Source organism: Phyllostomus discolor, chromosome 9 (genome assembly GCF_004126475.2).
Source record: "Phyllostomus discolor isolate MPI-MPIP mPhyDis1 chromosome 9, mPhyDis1.pri.v3, whole genome shotgun sequence".
Classification (NCBI taxonomy): domain Eukaryota; kingdom Metazoa; phylum Chordata; class Mammalia; order Chiroptera; family Phyllostomidae; genus Phyllostomus; species Phyllostomus discolor.
Genome location: NC_040911.2, coordinates 30,649,881 through 30,672,929, shown reverse-complemented (window position 1 = coordinate 30,672,929; position 23,049 = coordinate 30,649,881). Strand labels below are relative to the sequence as shown.

Genomic DNA, 23,049 nt, shown 5'->3' with positions numbered 1-23,049 from the left:
TTGTATTTATATACCATATTTTCTTTATCTGTTCACAAAGTTCTTTCCATGTCTTGGCTATTGTGAATAGATCTGCAACTCTTCGGTCTTGATTTCAGTCCTTTTGGATAAATACCCATAAGGGGGATTGCTAGATCATGTGGTAGTTCTATTTTCTATAGCAGCTGCACTATTTTGCATTCCTACCAACAGTATACAGGGGTGCCAATTTCTTCACATCCTCACAAACACTTTTTAAAAAAATAATAGCTGTCATAACAGATGTGAGATACCATCTTATTATGGTTTTGGTTTACAGTCCTCGGATGATTAGTGACATTGAGAATCTTTTCATATACCAGTTGGCTATTGGTATTTCATCGTTGGAGAAATGTCTATTCAAGTTTTTAGCACTTTTTGTAATTAGCTTTTTGCTATTGAGTTGTAGGAGTTCCTTATGTGTTTTGTAATTAATCCTACATTAGATACATGGTTTGCAAATAGTTTAATTGTTTTCTTTGCTGTGTAGTAGCTTTTTAGTTTGAGGTAGTCTCACATGTTTATTTTTAGTTGAAAATATGGTGTCAGTAATAGATTTGTTGTTGAACCCATTCATGCATTTCTAAAATAAATGAGTAGGCTACCAGTAGTAGCCAAGGCATGATATAGGATGATTAGGAAAGACTAGATTGATACAATGATAGTAATAATGAAAAATAGGGAATTATAATAGGAGATAGACAAAAGTATTTTAAAAGGACATTAATTTTGATATTAAAATTTTTTAAATCAGAATTTTGTGATTGCATACCTCATTAATGAAAAATATGAGCAAGTATGCCTAGAATATGTGTTTATATAAAAACTATGTATGTATTTTATGGTACTGGTATTTTATGTACATTATAAAATGTAAAATTGAAGTAAAGATGAAAAAGTTATTTAAGAATAAATTTTGCTTTATTTAATGGCATAAATTTTTTTATTTTGAAAGTTTTTTAATACTTCACTGAAAATAATATTGCTGACTATGCTTTCTTAAATTTTTAAAAATCTTAGTGTAACACTGTGGTACAGTAATTAGAAATTTGGATCTAAGTTCACTTTACTTTGACGCTGGTTTTGATGACTGTGATACCTGAAAACAGGACAGCTACCACACAGTAAAATGTTGATCCAAATGGAAGAATTATGTCATAGGTTGAGATTAATAAGATTTTCAATCTCATCTTTCCTGCTAATGTTACAGGTGTTTCTACAAACCAGTCAGAAGTTGTTATATTTTTAAAGGACATGTTAAAACTCAATAATTATATTTATATAGATAATTTAAAAACTGAATAGAAAAACCTGTCACCAAGCTTAAATATATAGATGTGAGACTTTAAGAAATAGGTGACATACTGTTTGGGTAACAAAATTATAACATCTTTTTAATAGGTTGAGTTTGTTTTAAAAAGCAGTTGTTAGTCTCCATATTATTAAAATGCCATCTTTACCTATACCTAGCAGATATTAATCTGCCAGAAAGGTGCAAAATTGTGGTTTAATAGTCTCTTATTTGAGTATTAAATGGGAGTTTGCTTCTTTTGCCTAGCATAGAATATGTGTGGAGAGATCGCATTGTTATCTTCACAGAAGGGAACTGTTATTGGAAGGGTATCTTTGCACCAAATACACCTTGTTATATGTAGCTTATTATGAAAAAATAAACCGAGAAAAGAAAATTTAAAAAGGAAAGAGCATGTTAGGGAGATTGGTCCCAGGACCCTTCTCAGATACCACAATCTGAGGATGCTCAGATCCCTTATATAAAAAAGCATAGCATTTGCCTATAACCCATATTTGCAAATAGGCTACAGCAGGCTTTGCCTATGCATCATGTCATTCACATGGATTTAGCATAGTGTTCCGTGTGTGGCAAATTCAAGTTTTGCTTTTTGGGACTTCTTGAGATTTTTTTTTTCCTGTGTGTTTTCAGTCCACAGTTGGTTGATTCTGCAGATTCAAAATCCTTGGATGTGGAGTACCAGCTATGCTGCTTGTCTTTTTGTAAAAGAAAAATGAATAACCAATTTTTAAGTTTAACAACCCTTTTAAATCTATGTGGTATATATACCTTGTATATTTTTTGTTCACTAGCTATCTCATTTCTGTTTTAACATTTCTGCTATTGAAAGGTGTTTTTATATAATTGACCACATTGATGAAATTCTGTAATGTCCCTGTATGGAATACTCACTCTTCCCTCAGGATTCCTCTAATAATGCATATGACTCGTAATTCAGGCATGGGGTCTGAATGAGGATGTCGAGTTGTTCTATATATTTTAAATGTTGGAGAGCTTAGTTTCCTTTTGGAAAATGAACTATCAAATATTTTCTTAAACCTATTCTACTTTGAAGACCACAACCTTAAAACATATCCTACTTGCAAACCAAAAAGTTCATGGATTCTTGAGCCTACCCCAGCATTCAGATACATACTAGCTTGGATAGAGGTAGAGGTATTCTTAATTTTAAAGTCTGAAGGACCTGGAGAAATGTTATCATGCTGTAGATTTAAGATAATTCTGCAAAATTCTACATTCTTATACTTTTGTAATGGCATATATTAATTTTGAAGGACATGATAAGGACGTAGTAAACAGTCTTAATCAGAATTTATTTGAAAAGTAATTAATGCCATGTGTTTCGTTGTTCAGAACAATTTGAAGTTTGGGCTTTTAAAACAAATTTGGACTAGTTTTCTTCATTAGCAGTTCAAGTTGATGAATCTATAATGTGCTTTATTACTTGAGGTATTAACTTTATCCCCCGTATGCTTCTTAAGTAATAGGAGTGAAACATCCACATCTGATAACGTAGAAACTTATCAAGAGAATACAAGGTAAGCTTTTGAAAATCCTGCTACTTTAGTAAATAATACCACTTTATTATTTTATAGTAATAGACTTTTGAGTTAAAAGCTTTTTATTTAATTAAATCACCAGACGCAATGCTAGAACTTGGTAGTTTAGAAACAAATGCTACAGTTGCTGCTTTTATGGATCGCATTAAATTGGAAGAGTTTTTAGCTATCCTCTTTCACTATGGTTAGGTTTCTTTCATGCATAATTTAGGTAGAGTTGTCAATATTGAACTGTCCCTTGCTGAAATTCAGAGGTATTGAAACCCAGTGATGCATGATCCTCAAAATGTTTTGAAATACTGATCAGCACTTATCAGTGCTTTTTTTGTTTTTTTACTTTTTCCTAGGGATTTTGTATATTAGAGTTCCAGAGACTGGGATAGGTGAAAGATGTTGGAAGTCTTTTCAAAATTAAGTTCCTAGATAGGGGGATAGAAGGTTTCCAAACGGGGACATCACAGGACATTTAAAAATTTCAAGGTGCGTGCAGTGGCATCTGTTGTCCTCACATGGATGACCACATTAAGTTGTTTGGATCTAACTACTTAATACATGGAACAGTAAGGTTTGGTTTTGTTTTGGTCTAGAGGCATCATGAAAAGGTTTACTGAGACATTAAAATGAGACTGGAAACATTGATTGTAGATTATTTATTGAAAACATAGGGGTTTTTTTTCCTCCTTCAAAATTAGAGAATCTTTGAGTAGTCTAATAATTGTAACTTAAAAAAGGAACCTTGTAGTAACTGGTTAAAAAACAGGAGAGCATGACTTTTGTGTTGTGATATGTAATTTCAAATTAAGTATACTTCATTTTAAATTGTTTTATAGTTCTTCTGGGCATCCCACGTTTAAGTGTCCCTTGTGTCAAGAATCAAATTTTACTAGACAGCGTTTATTGGATCACTGTAACAGTAATCACCTCTTTCAGATAGTTCCTGTGGTAAGTACATATGTTTCTAATAGTCTTCAGCTTAAGTATGCTGTTCCATTTATTTCACATCATGCATATAGCAGGGAAGGTAGTTGATTTAAATTTGGAAGGGGCATTATCAGTAAGGTAGATTTCTGTCAGCAAAAGATGAAAGATTTGAAGTATTACGAGATTTCAGTAATTTACTTATGAAAGGGAGATTCTTATTGTGACGGTAATGTAGAAGAATAATCTAGAGAAGAGTGAAGTAGTGAAAGGTGAACTGGGGATTTATTACCTAACTCTGGCATTGCTCAGTTACTTGGTCTATAGGATGTAGTCAGCTTGATCTGGTCAGGTGGATCTGTTGTAGGTGAAAACTATAAGTAAAAATAAAGTCACTAGGTATTTTTAATTTGTATCCTTGCAGAATCTAGTATATGAATTCATACAGCAAGGAAGGAAAGAAATCATACTTACTTTTTGATGCATATATATCTTTTTGATACCATTTTGAGAGTGTGTAAGAAAGTGGTGAGACCTTTTTGATGAATGAAGGAGATAGTGCAGAGTGCAGGATTCCAACATTGTGTTAATGATCCTACAACTCCTCATTTGGAACATGAGTTTCACAGGTAAGTGATTTCAATTGCGGGTGAAACAGGACAAACTGAGCTAGGAGAGATACTGCCCTTTCAGCTGTACATTTCGATATATAAACATTTTCTTCAGAAATAAGAATAGAAGGAAATATTACAAATAAAATAAGGATTGTAGATATTTCTACGCAGTTTTAGTGGATGTACTAGAAAAAAATTCTGAAAGAATATGCCTCAGTAATTATTGAGGATGCCCTTAAACTTGTCTTCTAGCACTAAGGGAGACATACCACAGACTTTGCTCCTTAGGAAAGGATCAGTTACTGTTAAATAAACAAATACAGTGCCAAAGATATCTCTAGGAAAAAAACACAATATTTAAGAGATTTTATTTGTTTTATATTGCGCTTTTAGCAAATTTTTGTTTCTATGTTTTGTTCAATAAAGCGTAGACTTTTGGCTAGAGTCCAGTAACTAAAGTTCTTCATTTCAGAATGTCATTCATTCATTTTTAAAGATGTACTTCATTTAAAACCTTAAGAATACAATTTGTTTACTACACTTTCATTTTACTTATAAATGAAATAAAGCTTATAATAATTACATTACAGTTATTATGTGGCTCGAATGAGATTACATACTGCTTAATGATAACTACCATTACAAATAGTGTTAAAGGTTAGATGTGTTGTTTCTGTCGAAATTGTTGTGTAGTTGGAGGTTTAAGTAATAGAATGTATAAGATTGCCTTTTTATTGTGCTGTATTAGAATGGCATAATTTATCTAGGGTAATTTGGTTGACAAATGATATAGTCATGGAATTTGGTTGTAGAATGCTTTTCATGTAGGTGTTTTCAGTTTTATAAGTCTGTTTAATACTTTCAATAATTATAACATTTTATTTTCATTTTTTAAATATAAAACATTGTTTCTTATAGACGTGTCCTATTTGTGTGTCTCTTCCTTGGGGAGATCCTAGCCAGATTACTAGAAATTTCGTTAGCCATCTAAATCAAAGACATCAGTTTGATTATGGAGAATTTGTGGTAAGTGAATTCTTCAAGATTAAGAAAATACTGTTTAAGTATTCAAGTTATATTAACTTTTTCAATCTAGATGTGAGTTTTGAGGCAAGCTGTTGTATCATATTGAATGGTTACAGAGCAAATTCTATTGTTTCTATAATAATATAGGTGAATTTTGGTTTGTGAAAGAGTTAAGTTCAATATAATGCCTACCTGTAGCAGAGAGATAAATAATAAGGGGAAGAACAAACCCTCAGATTAACAAAATTATTTATATGAAAACTGTATAAGGGAAAACTAATTGCTAGAGAAGTAAAATTGGTACAACGGGTTAAGGAGGATGTATTTTTCGTGAAGTTGCTTTCTAAACCCATTATAATACATATATGTAGCATGTGAGACACATTTTCAAAAATGAGGGAGCTTAATTATCAAGTAAAGCTGGGTTGAATGGTAGAGTTTGGCCTTAATTGACTGTTTTAACAGCGAGGAAAGTTACATAATGCAAAAAATGGATCCCCAAAGAAAACATGCAGTTAATTTCTGCCTTCCAAATGTGTTATAATAAAAAAAAATACATGTGGCTTTTGTTTTACTTATTGTGAAATTACATTTCATTCACTTTAGTGAATTTAAACCTTAACTAATTTAAAATTAATTTTGACAAAGAATAGTTGATACTTGTTTTCAAGTTTAGGTAGTAAGTACAGGCATATGCAACTCTGACAATGGCATGGATAGAGTTTACACTTTTCTCTACCTTCCAGTGTTGAAATCATTCTTGATAAATATTTTGTGGAATTTGCATCTTTAATCATACTATTTTTAAAAGATTTTATTTATTTATTTTTAGACAGAGGGGAAGGGAGGGATAAGAAGAGGGACTTAAGAAACATCAATGTGTGGTTGCCTCTCATGCACTTCCCCACTGGGGACCCGGCCCGAAACCCAGGCATGTGCCATGACTGGGAAATGGAAGGGGAGACCCTTTGGTTTGCAGACCTGGCACTCAATCTAATGAACCATACCAGCCAGGGCTAATCATACTATTTAAAAATAACAATTCAAATATATGTAAAATTCAGGTGTACTCCTATAATGTTAATATTTTTATGAAGTAATTGTAGATTATTCTAAAACTCTCATTGTAAGTAAGAAAGTTACTATGTATGGAAGACTGTGTATTTGGAAAAGCAAAAACATATTTGTTGAGCCCCTTTTGGTATATTTGGTAGATTGTTTTACTTTGCCTCAGAAAAATATGTAATTTTAATTATTCAAGATTGTCAAGTGGGAGCCTATTCTAAAGCAAACCCATAGGATGTAATTGATAGCAAATAGAATTTAACTTAGGAGTAGTAGTATAACTCAGATTGAATGAGCTATAGTTTTTACCTTCTCATGCACCCCAAGCTAGTATATATGTCAAGATGAGTAATATATAGGGGCAAAGTATTGAATAGTGTACTGTGTTTTTTCCTATTGACATTTTAACATTATCGTTTTTAGAATCTTCAGCTAGATGAGGAAACCCAGTATCAAACTGCTGTTGAAGAATCTTTTCAAGTAAACATCTGAAGGCTGTAGACATCTGTGCATCTTTGTACCTGCAAGTGCCATCTTTAAGGAGAAAGCTACATGAAGTCACCATTTCAATAACTTGATGTGTATATTAATAAAAGTAATTCAGTCTATTGTTTTAGTTTTTTAATTGAAAACTAAACATGGGCCATCTAAAAATTTTATTCTTTTGATAAGTTAAAAAATGAACATTAGGACATTATCTTTAAATGCATTAAAATTATTATATTTCATTAATGTAATGGTGAAAAGGGAATCTTTGTTGTACTTTATCTTTTTTATATTAGATATTCTTGAATTTTTCCTTATGTGGCTTTTGGAATTCGGTGCAGTTTCTCACATTGATGTTATTGTACACAGGTAAAACACAGTAGCAAATGCTGAAAGATGTGATTGATAGGAACCTAACAAATCTGAGCCAGTTATCTGAGTTGCAGAATGGAGACTTGAAGTGCTAAGTTAAACAATCCAAAGGAAAAAAATTTTTAATACAGATTCTAGCTGAAGAATTCAACTATAAGAACGCAGTATTTATATAATGTAGTATTTTTGAAGACTAGTGAGATTTCTTTAATAATTTTAACTGTTCAAAAAGTGAAAGCTCATTGTAAAGATATTTCATTTTTGTTGCTATTAGAAGGAAATATCAAGAGAAAATTTATTTGGCAGGCAATTCGTAATTTCAGATCCTGTTTGTTTGGCTGACTAATTTATAAACTTAAAGTATATTGATTGAATTACACCTTTTTGGCTTCAGAATTTTTAATAGCCAGTATTTCTGATGAGCTAAGCTGAACCTTTAATTGGAAACTTTCAGTTGGTGATTCAGTTGTATGTTCTACATATATATTTAAGTGAAGCGTTTGGTTTCATCTCATTTGAGAAATACAAGCAAATCTAAAGATGTGTATGTATAATATAGACACACATATGCATGCAGTTTATCAGGTCATATACAGAATTTATTAAGATTTAAAAATAGCAATATGGGATTGAAGTGTTCATCTGATTTGATTAACATTTTGTATATCACCAAATTTTTGAAAAGTAACAGTCAAATGCTAAATGGTCTAGTTGGCTGCCATCATACCTTGAAATTGAGTTCACACACACACACACACACACACACCCACACACCTGTTTTTATGGTGCTCATTTGTTCTCAAAAGATAATGCATGACTGTGAAGTAGTGAGACACATTTTACCAGCCACTCTGTTTCACTGCTTCTTAGTCAGACTGGGTTTGTTCTTAGTATTCCTTAATGAGAATCATAACTTGTATTAGAGGATCCAAATCACAGAATAAAAGATGAAGAGTGAACTAGTGCACATTCCATACTAATATAAATTGTTTATGCTTTCTTTAAAATAAATAACTAAAAGAACATAAAATCTCAGAAGTAGTTTGCTGCTAATATATACGTATATTGTATAAAAAGGTATATTTTGGTTTTGTTAAAACCCTTGTCGACTTTTCTACAGTGAACCTTTTTTTAACTTGGTTTAATAAAAATGTTAATTTTGCAAGTGGAGTTTTGTAAAAACCTTTTTCAGTCAAACAGTAATGACTTTATGGGTAGAAATAACAGTCACCAAAAAGCCATACATCTTAATGAACTAATGCCTTTGTTCTGTCATTCGAAAGAGTGATGTTTACTATGTGCTTGAACATTTCCTCTGCAGTTACATGAGTGTAATTGTAAGAATAGCTGTTTAACTTTTTAAAAAGAGACTTTGACCATAGGTTTTTCCAGTTTAAAGCAATAACTTTAGTACTTTCTTTCAAAGTTTAATACTTTCCAGTATGTCAAGTAAAACCATTTTGGGATGTGAGAACTTCTTCAAAGGAAAATTGTAATAGAAATCATCTTGATGAAATTGTGTTTTGAAATTTTGTGGATTAGTTCAATATCATTAATAGTCGTGTGTCTTTCATATAAACTTTTTCATAAAGAAAATATTGACTTTTATTTGCTGTTATCTGGGAGCTCCTCAGTATGGAAATGTTTGTTTAAAGTCTCCCCTCCTTTTGGCCAGTGGCTTAGAAATAGGAATTTACAGATTTATAGTTTAAATTCATGAAAAAGTTCTTAAAGCTGAGTCAGGATAAAAGAGGGAAACTATTGATACTCTTCTAAATTTCACAATACCACTATACCACAATACCATTGTTGATTTTCTTCAACAGACTACAGTTTATGTTATTAAACAGTCTTATTTGAGATGTTTTATTTTTCAGTTAAAAATGTTTTTCTCTACTTGTGTGTCTAAAATTTTGCCTATAGGCAAACATGATAGCATTTAATTTCCATAGTTTACTCTGGAAGACATGTATGAGATAACCTATTATTTTGCACAAAAGAAAGCAATCACATGCTGATGCTGTATGTTGGACTTAACTTTATAAACCTATTTTATCTTTATTTCAAATGTTAATCAACTTACAAAGTTGTTTTATTAAGTATTCATGCAGCAAGATTTTTAAGCCCAGATAAGCCCTATCTAGTTGATAACAATCAACCAGACAGAAAGACAAGTTAACTGGTTAATAAATACTTTCTATGGAGAATTTACCTTTAAGTAAGATATTAGGACTGAAGGAATAAATTGCCAAATACAATGTCATATACCTGTTGGGCTACTCAATAGGTATGATCTTGGTGAATCATCACTTTTATAGAAACCCTTTAGGGCTGGTACTCAAAGGAAATACCCTTTGTGGAGGTGGTGACATTTTAGCCTTTGTAGAACAGTTGTGACCCAGAAAACATGTAAATACGTGTAGTATAAAACTCAAGAGTATGAAATGCTCATTCTGTGATACAATTTAGAGTGCAATGTAATTTTCTTATTGTGCAATACAATTTGAAAAAAGATGAAGGATGGGAGTGAATGTCATTAAGAGGTTAAAAGAGTACAAGAACCTTAAGAAAATGGATGTTACAGCATGAAACCCCCCTCCCCGCAAATGCAATTGTCCAATCCTGGGGCCAAGAAAGATGACAGTTGCTGCACTGCTTTCCTGAATGAGGAAGATTAATGTGTATCCCATTGTGTACTTGATTGAAAAACTTGGATTAAACTATATCATGCAATTTCATATGTATAACAATAGGAATTTTTAGAAGCGTATAATGGTGAAAGATACTGTTGCAGAATCCAAGATGAGCAGGGGAGGGGGCAAATTTCTCCAGAAGAGAAATCAGAATTAGAACCATTCTACGGAGGTTATGAAGAAGAAAATACTCAAGACGTGAGGGAGGAGATTTCACATTTGGATGGACAAAATAATGGTACATGATACTGAGAGTGCACCAAGTGAACAATAGTAATAGCTTTTTACTCTGAGCTCAGATCAGGGAAATCCATTACCAGAATCCCTTGAGTCCCCTTGTTCCTACTTTTAGTCATAACCACCATTACTAACCTCTGATACCACAGATTGTTTGCCTGCTTTTATACTTGATACAAATGAAAGCACCCAATAAAAGTTACTTCTGGCTACTTTTGCTCAATGTTTTGAAATTTTTTTCAGTTTTTAATTTAGTCAATAGTTTACCTACAGAAACTTGTCCTACAGAAAAGCTAGAAAGTAGCTTCTAAAGCTACTTTTTAATATTTTTGGAAGTTATGTTGGATGTATTTCAGGTGGTTGTGTGTGTTGACACCTGGTGGGGGTGTGGATGCCAAGTCTCAGTAAAAATGGAAAAATAGCTGGCATTCTGCTCATAACAACTAAGAGAAGACAAGTGAAGAGTATACCCCAATGGCCTTCCACTGCTCTCACCTGAACTCATAAGCTCCTCTTTTGGGGGCATTTTGTCGGCACAGGATTTTAATAGGTAAGGGCTATATTTTCTGGGAATAGAGTCTGATGCTACTGATAGAAATAAAAGGGCTGGCTGCAGTAGATAAGAGGTTTCCTTTGCTGAGATACGGAAAGCATTTGAAACAACTAAGCCTAATTTCTTTGGCCAAATGACCTGTTTTTGATGATTCTGTAGATTGATACTGAGTTCTAGACAAATTATGTAGCTTCTCATCTGTGGATTATAAGGATTGAATGAGTACAGGAAATGCTTGTTATCTTTACCATTACTGTGTATATAGCACAAATCTACCAATTATGTTCGTATCTGGTAGATCTCCAGTCTCTTCTTAAATCCTGCCAGGAAGTCTGAAATAATTTGGATCTTTTTCCCTTTTGGAATATAGAACCTAAAGGATTATTAGTCTTTGCTAGCCTCAACTTTTGTAGGAAGATCTGAGACATTGTCTTTTTCTTCAAGAGAAATGAATGCTCCAGACAATGAGAAATTCTAAATAAAAAATATATATCTTTTAGAAAAATCCTTATAAAGTGCAATCAGCTGGTTACCATACTTGTTAGTATGGCAGGATTTATAATGAGAAATTAACATCCACTTTTATTTTTAGTTTCATTGAGATATAATGGACATACAGCACTACATGGTTCAAGTGTATAGCATAATGATTTGACTTACACAGATTGTGAGATGATTGCCACAGTAAGTTTAGTTAGCATCCATTGTCTCATTGATGCAAAAAAAAAAAAAAAAAAGCAAAGGAAAAACTTTCCCTTTGATGAGAACTGTTAGGATCTATTCTCTTAACGACTAAAATATACCATACAATGGTGTGAATGATAGTCAACATGTACTTTTATTTTAAATGTTTGTTTCCTAGCTAATAAGTAACATGAAGAAAATACTGTTTAAAAGAAAACTCACCATATTTTCAATATTAGCAAATGATCTGAATAGCTTATATATGATTAGATCAGTCATCTGTTTAAGAACTTTTAGAGTTAAAATAGTTATGGCCATTTTGAAAGGTTCATGGGCATTGAGTATATTACTTTACACAAACTTTTTAATTTCTAGATACAATAAACTCATTACATTAACAATAGTTTAAATGGGAAATAGCTTCAAAAATGTAGGGAGAATAGTGGCATTGTTTGGCATTTTTATAGATCTAATAAGTGGCTTAATGAAAGACAGTTGGATTCTTATGCCTACATCTTCATGAGTCTGTTGTGTAGGTTCTGGTTGAAGGATATGAAGGCAGTGTAGTCTCACACAGATAATGTAGTTGGAAAAACAAATGTTTTAATAACCTTTTTAGATAATGATGTTCTTTGATACAATGCTAAAACTCAAAAAATGATCATTTCTTAAAAGTTAGTTGCTAACTGAAATGATGGCAAACTTTTTGTACACTGGTAATAGTAAAACCCAACAGCCTGTCTTCCACTTTGACTGGATCTTGTACCCACGCATAATTTTGTAATATTTTGTAATGGTCAATTGGAAGATGGTAGTATGAGATATGTAGATACTACATTGTTGACACTTAAAAATATTTATACCAAATCATATTTGTTATCACCACTTTTAAAAAAGGGAAGCTGAGAAGATCTTGATCAAAATTCTAATTTTTAGCTCTGGCTGGGTACTCAGTTGGTTAGAGCATTGCCCCGATACACCAAGGTTGAGGGTTACATCTGCAGTCAGGGCACATACAAGAAGCAACCAATGAATGCACAAATAAGTGGAACAACAAAATGATGTCTGTCTGTCTCTAATCTCTCCCCTATCCCCTTTGCTCAATCTAAAATCAATAGAAAATGGACTTACATTCAAGATGGAGGCTTGGGTAGATATACTTTGCCTCTTCACACAACCAAAAGAAGGACAACAAATTTAAAAAGAAAACAACCAGAACTGCCATAAGTCAAATGGTATAGAAAGCTGACAACCAAGGAGTTAAAGGAGAAACACTGATCCAGACTAGTAGGAGGGGTGGAGATGGGCAGCCGGGATGGAGAGACTGCAAGGTAGAGTGGTGGCTGGTGGACTGGTGTTCCCACATTTGCGTGTGGCTAAACCGGGAGAAACAACTGGGGAGCAAGATAGACTGCACAACCCAGGGTCCCAGCATGGAAATAAAGCCCCAAAACCTGTGACAAAAAAATCTGTGGGGGTTGCAGTGGTCGAATATTCCAGCCTCACAGGAGTGTTTGTTGGAGAGAGTCACAGGGTCCTATAATGTACACAAACCCACCCACCTGGATATCAGCACCAAAGGGCCAGATTTGATTGTGGGCAGTAGGAGAAGTGACTGAAAGCTGACAGGGGAGCAAGCACCACTGTTCGCTGTCTGACCCCTTCCCCACATACAACATTACAACCCAGCGACGTGGATTGCCTCTGCCGCTCGCTATGTAACTGGTGTGCCAAGACAAAGAAATATGGCCCAAATGAAAGAACAAATCAAAGCTCCAAAAATAGAACTAAGTGACAAAGAGATAGCCAACCTATCAGATGTAGAGTTCAAAACACTGGTAATCACGATGCTCACAGAAATGGTTGAGTATGGTTGCAAAATAGAGGAAAAAGTGAAGCCCATGAAAAATGAAATAAAAGAAAATATACAGAGAACAAACTGACAGGAAGAAACTGGGACTCAAAATGATTTGGAGCAGAAGGAAGAAGGAAACAACCAGAACAGAATGAAGAAACAAGAATTCAAAAAAAAATGAGAGGCTTAGGAACCTCTGGGACAACTTTAAACATTCCAACATCCGAAATAATAGGGGTGCCAGAAGGAGAAGAGGAAGAGCAAGAAATTGAAAACTGACTTGAAAATATAATGAAGGAGAACTTCCCCAATCTGGCAAAGGAAATCATCTTCCAGGAAGTCCAGGAAACTCAGAGAGTCCCAAAGAAGTTGGACCCAAGGAGGTACACACCAAGGCACATCATAATTATATTACCCAAGATTAAAGATAAGGAGAGAATCTTAAATGCAGCAAGAGAAAAGGAAACAGTTGCCTACAAAGGAGTTCCCATCAGACTGTCAGCTGATTTCTCAGAAGAAACCTTACAGGCAAGAAGGGGCTGGAAAGAAGTATTTGAAGTCATGAAAGGCAAGGACCTACATCCAAGATTACTCTATTCAGCAAAGTTGTCATTTTGAATGGAAGGGCAGATAAAGTGCTTCCCAGATAAGGTAAAAAGGGAGTTCATTATTACCAGGCCCTTATTACATGAAATGTTAAAGGGACTTACCTAAGAAAAAGATGATCAAAACTATGAACAATAAAACGACAACAAACTCACAACTCTTAACAACTGAACCTAAAAAACAAAAACTAAGCAAACAACTGAAACAGGAACAGATTCACAGAAATGGAGATCACATGGAGGGTTACCAGCGGGGATGGGTTGGTGGGAGAATGGGAAAAAGGTACAGGGAATAAGAAGCATAATTGGTAGGTACAAAATATGGGGAAGTTAAGAATAGTGTGGGAAGTGGAAAAACCAAAGACTTATATGTACGACCCATGAACATGAACTAAGGTGGGAGAGTGCTGGAGGGAGGTGGAGTGCAGGGCTGAGGGGAATAAAGGGGGGTGGAAATGGGTCAACTGTAATAGCATAATCAGTGAAATATATTAAAAAGTAAAAAAATCAATAAAAATGTTTTAGAAAACAAAAAATCTAATTTTTTCTTAAAACCTTAAAATGTATCATTGCAACAAGGGGTTTGTTTCCTAGAAGTGATAGGCTCTTTTCCTACAAATATCTAAGTCTGAATAAACATGTTTGTCAGTGGCTCTATCCAGCAAGAATGGTGGTGCCATGGAAAACCTCCAAACTCCAAATACCTCCACAACAAGTATATTTCTTTGAGACAGTGCAAGAAAGTCCTTTGTGTATATTTCCTATTTCATTACATAGGATATTAAAAAGACTTGTGCTTACGGGTTAAGTTTTAAAACAGATTTTACTGTTCGAATGAAGGTATTTGCTTGTTTACGTGGGCATCTTAATAAACCTGCCCTCCCACCAATCTTGTGGTATGATATACAACATTAAAATTTTGAATATTGCATTTTTAATCAATTCTGTTTTCTTACCTCATTCTTCATTTTTAAAAAATTTTATTTTCAGTATGTATTTGTAAACTTTATTTTTAATATTAGCATCAGTTTCAATTTTCTTATTTCCTATAATTGATTCATTTGTACTTATTTTTAAAGGACGGATGTATATTATAGATCTAGTCCATTTAGATCAACTTTAGGCTAATTATTTACTCATTCATTTAACTTTTTTAGTATTCCCTCTAAAGGACAAGATATTCACCCCTTGCTTCTCCCAAATATTAAATTAATAACAACTTAGTTTAAAGGAAAACTTAAGATCAACTTATTTTATCTCTTCTAGCTTTGTTTTCTCGTCAATGAATGACCTTGCCTTGGCTTATAACCCAATGAACTTCACAGGGATCTACCATTTTCCTCTAAAGGATTTACCTTTAGAACATGAGGTGTACTTTAGAAAATCTTTCTCATGATCCCCTTAGTGCTTTCAAATGGGGAAAGCTAGCCCAACAGTGAATGAAATGACCCAAAAGCCTAAACTTCTTTGGTAGAGATTTAATTATATATTTCTAATGTCCTCCTGAGAGCACCTGTGTGCCCAGAAAAGAATTTTGTCAAATTGAGAAGACATTTAAAGGTGGTGTAATAGTCATTGACCAATGTAATTCATAGGCGTTTTTTTTTTTTTTTTTGAGAGGCTCAACCAGAATTTGGATGAATTGCTCTTGGTCACAGTAGTCAGTGAGTAGCAGAAGCAGAAAACACAGTAATTTACTTCTGATCCTATGACAATTCTATGTTGTTCAATTGTAAAACTATGAATTTCCTTTCAAAATCTACTAACTCTCTATATTCTTTTGCTAATTGCCTCTTCATGTGCTGTCTGAATTTGAGGTATACAAAATTCCAGGCATACATAGAATACTGGTATTCATAAAATTATTTTTAAGAGGTTTGAAAAGAAGGGGGTGTTCTCAGATATAGAAGTTATAACTGCCCATTGAAGAAATCTGAAAAACAGTGAAAAGCATCTAAAATGGAATGCACCTATAAACCAGCCACCTAATGTAATTACTATTAAAATTTTGGTGTATGATGGAATGCTTTATATGTATAAAACTGTACGTAATTTTTATCAAGATGGGTATATTTTAAAGTCCGAGTTTTTGTTTAATTGTCAGACATTTTTCAGTGTCAAAGATTCTATATTTTTAATAGTTTCATACATTCTAATGTAAAGATGTACAATTAGCCTCCAATTTTGCACATTCAGATTTCTTCTATTTTTTGTCCATAAAGTATCCAGCCACATAATATGAAAAATAGAGACATTTATTAAAGAAGATACAAGATTCAAGAAACATTGTACATAAGATAATGATGCCTCAGCCCCCTTCAAAATTACGACCTTCTTGAGGAAATCTGGTTCATTGGTAGTGGTTTGAATCAAGTCGGTAGCAACTGGAAGCACGATGTTCCTTCTGCTCTGGTAACAGAAGCCACTGGAATGAATATTGCCACAACACATTTCATGCCAAGATCCTGCATCAAGATCTCAGACACAGTAGTTTTTGGAATCCCTGAATCAGCTTCTAGTTCTCACATTTGCTGGTCAGTTGCTGGTCGTTGTTGATTGCAGCCTGTACATGTTCAGCATTCTCAGGTGTTCTGCTTGTTTTAGGCCTTCCAGAATGTGGATCACTCAACAGATTCTTGACCATCTTTGAAGTGTTTGTGCCACACTTTTATTCATGCTGCACTCATTGCATCATACCCCAAAGGCCTTCTGAATCATCTGAATAGTTTCCTTGGAGGAGTATTCAATCTTAACACAAAATTTGACACAGATTCATTGCTCTACTCACTCAGTCATTTTGAGTGCAATGGCCACACAGTACACATGTTCACTCAACAGCATCTTACCACCCTCACTGACTAGTACAGTGAGTTGTCATTGTTCACACCAGCATTTTCCCATCCACTCTCCTTGGCTGCCAGGTTAAATTGGTGTGTAAACTGTTCTTGTTATATTAACAATGGCTGGACTTTTTCTGCACAGATCTTCATATGTCTGCGATGATATTATATTTAATCTTCCCCTTTTCTACCTGGAAACCAAACAACCAAACTTGGTAGAATTGTGTAAATAATAAGTAAGCTCTGACTGAAGGGATGTGGACTTCTCCAAAAGTAGTATAAATTTAAGCTCATGGAATTTTTGATGGCAGAGTGATGGATCTTAAGCTCTAAGTCATTCAACCTTGGTTTTGACACCAGGTCCAGTCATTTATTAACTGTCAATTTGGGTAGATTATTTAATCTGTATAATATAATCTATTTCCTTATCTACACATGAAGGTAGCAATGCCCTACCTCATAGAATCATTACAATGATTAAGACAATACCCAATAAGTAGCACCCCATTTCAGCCTTTTTAAAAATCTACTTTAACTGTTTTCCCCGAAAAAAGGGCTAGTTTCACTACTCAGCTGTTGTAAATACCTTACCTATTATTTATTTTTGTGCTATTGTTATAAATATATCTAAAAACAAAACCAAACACAGCTTAAGATGTACCTTGAGTACTGAAAAGAAACACTTGTTTCTAAGTGGTTAAGAACATGTGGATCCACAGTGGGGAGAATTACATTGAAACGGACACTAATTGGGACAACTGGTGAAATTTGAATACTGCCTGTATATTAGATAATAGTATTACACACAACATTGTAAAATTTTCTCAATTTGGTAGTTGTATCATGGGTATAGATGTATAATTTTATAAGAAGTTGCCAAACTGTTTATGCCACTTTACCAACAATGTATAAAGAATCCAGTTTCTCTCTTTAACAGCATTTGGAATTTTGAATATATCTATTTTAGCCATTCAAATAGGTATCTAATGATATCTCATTGTGGTTTTAATTCGTATTTCCCTAATGGCTAATATTGTTGAACATCTTTTAATTTTTATTTATTTATTTTATTTTTCTTCTCTTTTGATGTGCTTATCTGCCATCTTTATAGCCTCTTTAGTGAAATATATCTGTTCACATATTTTGACAATTTTCTAATTGAATTATTCTTCCTCCACTGTTGAGTTTAGAGAATTCTTTGTCTGGATCCAAATCTTTTGTCAAATATATGGTTTGGAGATATTTTCTCCCGGTCTGTAGCTTTTCTTTCCTTAGCATTTTTCATAGAGCTAAAGTTTTTAACTTTAAGAAGCCAGAGTCCAGTTAATGTGTGACCAGTTCAAAAGCTCTGAGACCCGAGGGAAGAGATAAACTGCAGTGGACTGGCTGGGGGATGGAGATGCTGGCCAACACAAGTAGACGCAGTGTAGGAGGAGAGTATGCTGTGGTGTGGGTGCAGGCAAAACTTAGCAGCAGTAGGTCCTCGGAACCCCTCCCTTTCATTCTTTCCAGGCTGCCTGCAGATTGAACGTTAGGCTCTCGGCAAACAGCTTCATTGTCATCATTATCATGGGGTTGTCACTCATCCTTATCTGAATCTAGAGATATGAATTCATCTGAAGCAGTTATTAACTTTTATTCATGTACCGTGAGCTTCAATTCTGTATTAACTATATTTATGCCACTCCTTCTAGTGAGGTATTATTTTCCTGAGTAGAAAAAAATGGAAGTTATAGTTTGTATCCCAAGAACATGGATGCTAAAATATTCCTTATTTCCTAGATGGAGGTCTCACAGCTACTTAGTACTTGTTTTATTTTATTGTGTTGAAATACGTTTTCTTTTGGCATATCTGGTACTCCATTTTTTATGGTTCTCCTTAGATTCCTCTCCGCTCTTTCTTTGCTGGTTCACTTTCTTCAAACAGGCATTCAAATACTGGAGTTCTCCAGGGCTCAGTCCTACCCCTCCTCTTTGCTCACGGCACACTTTGTCCCCATCAAGGATTCTCATCCTTCATGGCACGTCAGTGATCACACTCATTCAGGTTTTGTACCATCATTATGTCAACCATTTTCAAATTTCATCTGCACCTCTCCTCTGAGCACTAGACATGTATATCCAAATAGTTGCTCAGCATCTTATTGTCTTGCAGACATCTCAAACTCACCAGAGTTTAGACCAAATTTATCTTATTCTCACACCTAGTTTTCCATGTTCCAAAACTCTGAATCATAGTACCTTTCAGCACTTGCTTAAGCCAAAAAAGCCTGGACGTCATCCTTGGTTCTTCTCTTTTCCTTATATCCACATATCCAATTCATGATCAAATCCTGTTTATTTTATCTCTTAAGTATCTCTTAAAACTTTTTGCTTTTGTTCCTATTCATTCATCCTACTACCTAAAGATACCATCCCTGTTTGTGGGCTGTTACTAGTCTTCCTGAACCTGCTTTTGCTCCCCTTGGTAGGTATCTTCAAATTTCTCTTCATTTTTCTGATTAAAATCATTCAATCACTGTTTTTGTTCTCTCAAGGAAAAAGAAACAAAAGCTCTTAAGTTGACCTATAAACCTACATGGTTTGCTTCTTGCTTAACCTTCCCAGCCTCATCTATCACCACTGTCCGTACTAGCGACTGGGCATTATAGCCACAGATTCCATCTCTTCAAAATTGCCATACACATTCCCACCAGAGAGTCTCATCACGCATGCCGTGTCATCAGCATAGGATACCCCCACTCGCATGCTCGTCCCCATCTTGTTATGTAGGATCTACTCACCTGAAAGCTCACTTCTCACCTGGTTTGCTCAAGGCAGCCCTGCTGACCTTGTGCTGCAGAGGCCTTGCTGTGTGCTCCCAGAGCACCCCGGCCTGCGTCCTCTGCAGGTGTTTTCTGTGCCTCCTGTATAAACTACTTACACCTGAATCCTTGTTTTAGGCTCTCCTTCCTGTGGAACCCGAACCAAGACATACAGCAAATCTCTGAGTGTGTCTCACAGTGTGGTGCTCGGACTAGCAAAATCAGCATTACTGGGAAACCTGTTAGACAAGAAGATTCTGAAACCCTGCTCTAGACCTCTGATACAGAAACCTGTGTGGGTGGGATCAGCAATCAGTGTTTTAACAAGGCCTCAGGCTGATTCTTGTGTATACCAAAGTTTAAGAACCACTGGAGTAAATCATCCCTTCTTCCCAAACAGAAAGCCTATCTCTGTTTTTTTCCTCTTGTTCAAATATATCTCTAAAAAGTAAAAAAAAAAAAAAAAAATAGCCCTGGCTGCTGTTGCTCAGTGGATTGAGTGCTGGCTTGTGAACCAAAGGGTCACCAGTTCGATTCCCAGTCAGGACACATGCCTGGGTTGCAGGCCAGGTCCCTGGTGGGGGTGCGTGAGAGGCAACCACACACTGATGTTTCCCTCTCTTTCTCTCTCCCTTGCCCTCTCTCTAAAAATAAACTAATAAAAAATTAAAAAAACCCAAAAGTTAAAAAATAAAATCTTTAGAATTTTTCAAGAGTCTTATGTATTCTGGGCACTACATTTCTTGAAGGGATTCTTCAGAGTTTTAGGCCATCACTGCTGTTTATCCTTGTGTGTGTATATGTCCCATTTACAAGAATAATCGATCCCATTTTTAAAAATATGATGTCATTTGAACATGCAGTTACTTTGATTTCATTAAACATTTTCCTCCCTTTTTTCCCCCACTGGGATCAGTTTATGATAATATTGTTAGAATATCCTTTCCAGTAACATTTTTAAAGTCTCTGACCCAGAGACGCTTCTGAACTTGTTGAAATGTGCTTTCTCTCCACTAATTCATGAGGCTTCCTCCAAAGAGAAACTTCTTTATAAAGAATTTTTTTCTAATCCATTAAGACCTTCAACAACTACTGTCAGTTGTACCTTAATAATTTGATAATCTGCTTTATTTTAGGAGATACTTACTCCCAACAATGTTATATATTATCACCACCTTCCAATATCGAACCTCTGAGTCTCTGTATCTTGTGCTGCTTTAACGAAAGCCAGGCTCCGGCCAGTTGAACGTCTTCGGTCAAACTGTTGGTGGAGTTTTGACCCGAAGAACAGCAGCAGAAGCTTTCGTCCACTGTGGAAATGCAGATCCATAAAGAGAAGTATTTGATAACCTTAGAACTTGAGTGCTGTTTTTGAAAACTACAAATTGTGTAATGTATTTTTTTTTGTAATTACCAATTTTTGCACACTAGTGAACAAATCCTTTAGCATGGAAATCAATGCAGTTTTTCCATTAGTCTTCACCCTACAATCTATAAGCTAGTTTCTTGATTCCTTTTCTTTGAATTTGATTTTGTATTGGTTTCACCTTAGTGGTTAGACAATCGTATAGTTTACATAGTGCTCCCCTTGATATTTCTAGTACCCCAGCTGGCACCAAACATAGTTATTATAGTATTATTGATTATATTCCCAGTGCTGTACTTCATATACCTGTGTCTATTTTGTAACTACCAATTTGTGCTTCTTAATCCCTTCACCTTTTTCCCAGTCCCCCTCAACCCCTCCCCTCTGGCAACCACCAGTTCACTCACTATGTCTATAAGTCTGTTTTAATTTTGTTTGTTTGTTTATTTTGTTTTTCAGATTCCACATATAAGTGAACCATCATATGGTATTTGTCTTTCTCTGACTTATTTTGCTAAGCATAATACCCTCTAGGTTCATCCATTTCATCATAAATGGTAAGATTTCATTTTTTTATGCCCAAGTAATATTCCATTGTATAAATATACCATAGTTTTTTTTATCCACTTATCTATCAATGAGCATTAGTGTTGCTTCCATATCTTGGCTATTGTAAATAATGCTGTAATGAACATAGGGGTGCCTATATTCTTTTGAATTAGTATTTTGAGTTTCTTTGGATATATTCCCAGAAGTGAAATTGCTAGGTCATAAGGCAGTTCCAGTTTTACTTTTTGAGGACACTCCATACTGTTTCCCATTGTGGCTGCACCAGTCTGATTCCTACCAACATGCGTGAGGGTTCCCTTTTCTCCATAACCTTGCCAACATTTGTCATTTGTGGATTTATTGATGATAGTCATTTTGCTGGGTGTGAGGTGATATCTCATTGTGGTTTTAATTTGCATTTCTCTGACAATTAGTGATGGTGAGCATCTTTTCAGGTAGTTAAAAAATACCACCCTTCTATTTATTAAATACTCTATAATTTTAACACACTTTGGGCTCATTGTTTTGATTGATTCTCACAATGATGATGTAGAAAGGACAAATATCATTCCCATTTTACAGGTGAAGAGTCTGAGCTGAAGTATATAAGGTTGGGTGACTGGTCCAAGTTTACAGACCAGCTTAATAGCAGCTAGAACCGGGATTGGAACTTAGTCCCTAATTCTTAATCCAACACCCTTTCCAACACACTGGCTGTCCATAAAAGGTATAATTGCCCATGGGTTTGGCTGTCAGGCAGAGACATGCATGAACTCCATATTCCCCTTCTCTCTGTGTCTGGGTCTCGCCTCCTAGGAGGCCTCCTTCTCGATCCAGGTCTGTGGACTTATCTATTAGCCACCCAGGCCCTAGATGGTGCCTCTGACATGTCCTCCCCGTATTTATCTCACAGGACTGAGACTCAGAGAATTTAGCTTATTAAACTTACTTAATGAATGATTTATATTTAATGAGTGGTTAGTGATGCCAGGAACTGTACTGCACTTGGGACAGACATTATTGGGCAGGAAGACACCGTTCCCACCCATGTGCTGTTTGACAGTAGTGGGCTAGAGACAAACATTAAATATTCATACATGCGTGGATGTGCATGCATGTATGCATACACAAATCTAAAATTGCAGCAGTGATAAGTTCTACACAGGAGAGGAACATGATGCTACGAGAGTACGAAATAGCAGGATTTGATTCTGTCAGAGCGGCCACAGAGATGATCTCAGCTGAAACCTGATCTGAAGGAAGAGCAGGCATTAACTAGACAAAAACCGGGGAAAGAAGTAAACCAGTTCTTCCAGTTTTTCCCAGCACTGCAAACTCCTTTGAAGTTCAGACAGTTTCTCAGACCTCCCCACAGGAAGTCACTGGGTTTTACCATTGAGAAAATATACAGTGCTATTAATTCATTAACCACTCTAAATGTATTTATAATTTACTATTCACTTGACAATTGTATACAATTGAACCATATATCT

General features: G+C 34.9%; 1 protein-coding gene across 4 annotated transcripts in view; it reads left to right on the top strand.

Annotated features, from left to right (window-relative positions):
* RNF138 (ring finger protein 138) overlaps nt 1–10,523 on the top strand; it is a 35,406-nt gene extending 24,883 nt beyond the window's left edge. For 2 of the 4 annotated variants that reach the window (XM_028524022.2, XM_028524021.2), the window contains 4 exons: nt 2,812–2,868; nt 3,720–3,831; nt 5,340–5,447; nt 6,936–10,523. In XM_028524022.2, coding sequence (XP_028379823.1) covers nt 2,812–2,868; nt 3,720–3,831; nt 5,340–5,447; nt 6,936–7,004 — 346 coding nt within the window. In that variant the 3' untranslated portion in view covers nt 7,005–10,523. Of the gene's footprint in view, nt 1–2,811; nt 2,869–3,719; nt 3,832–4,231; nt 5,219–5,339; nt 5,448–6,935 lie in introns of those variants that run through there. The other 2 variants (XM_036009179.1, XM_028524023.2) reach the window with 2 other exon arrangements.
* The last annotated feature ends 12,526 nt before the right edge of the window (nt 10,524–23,049 follow it).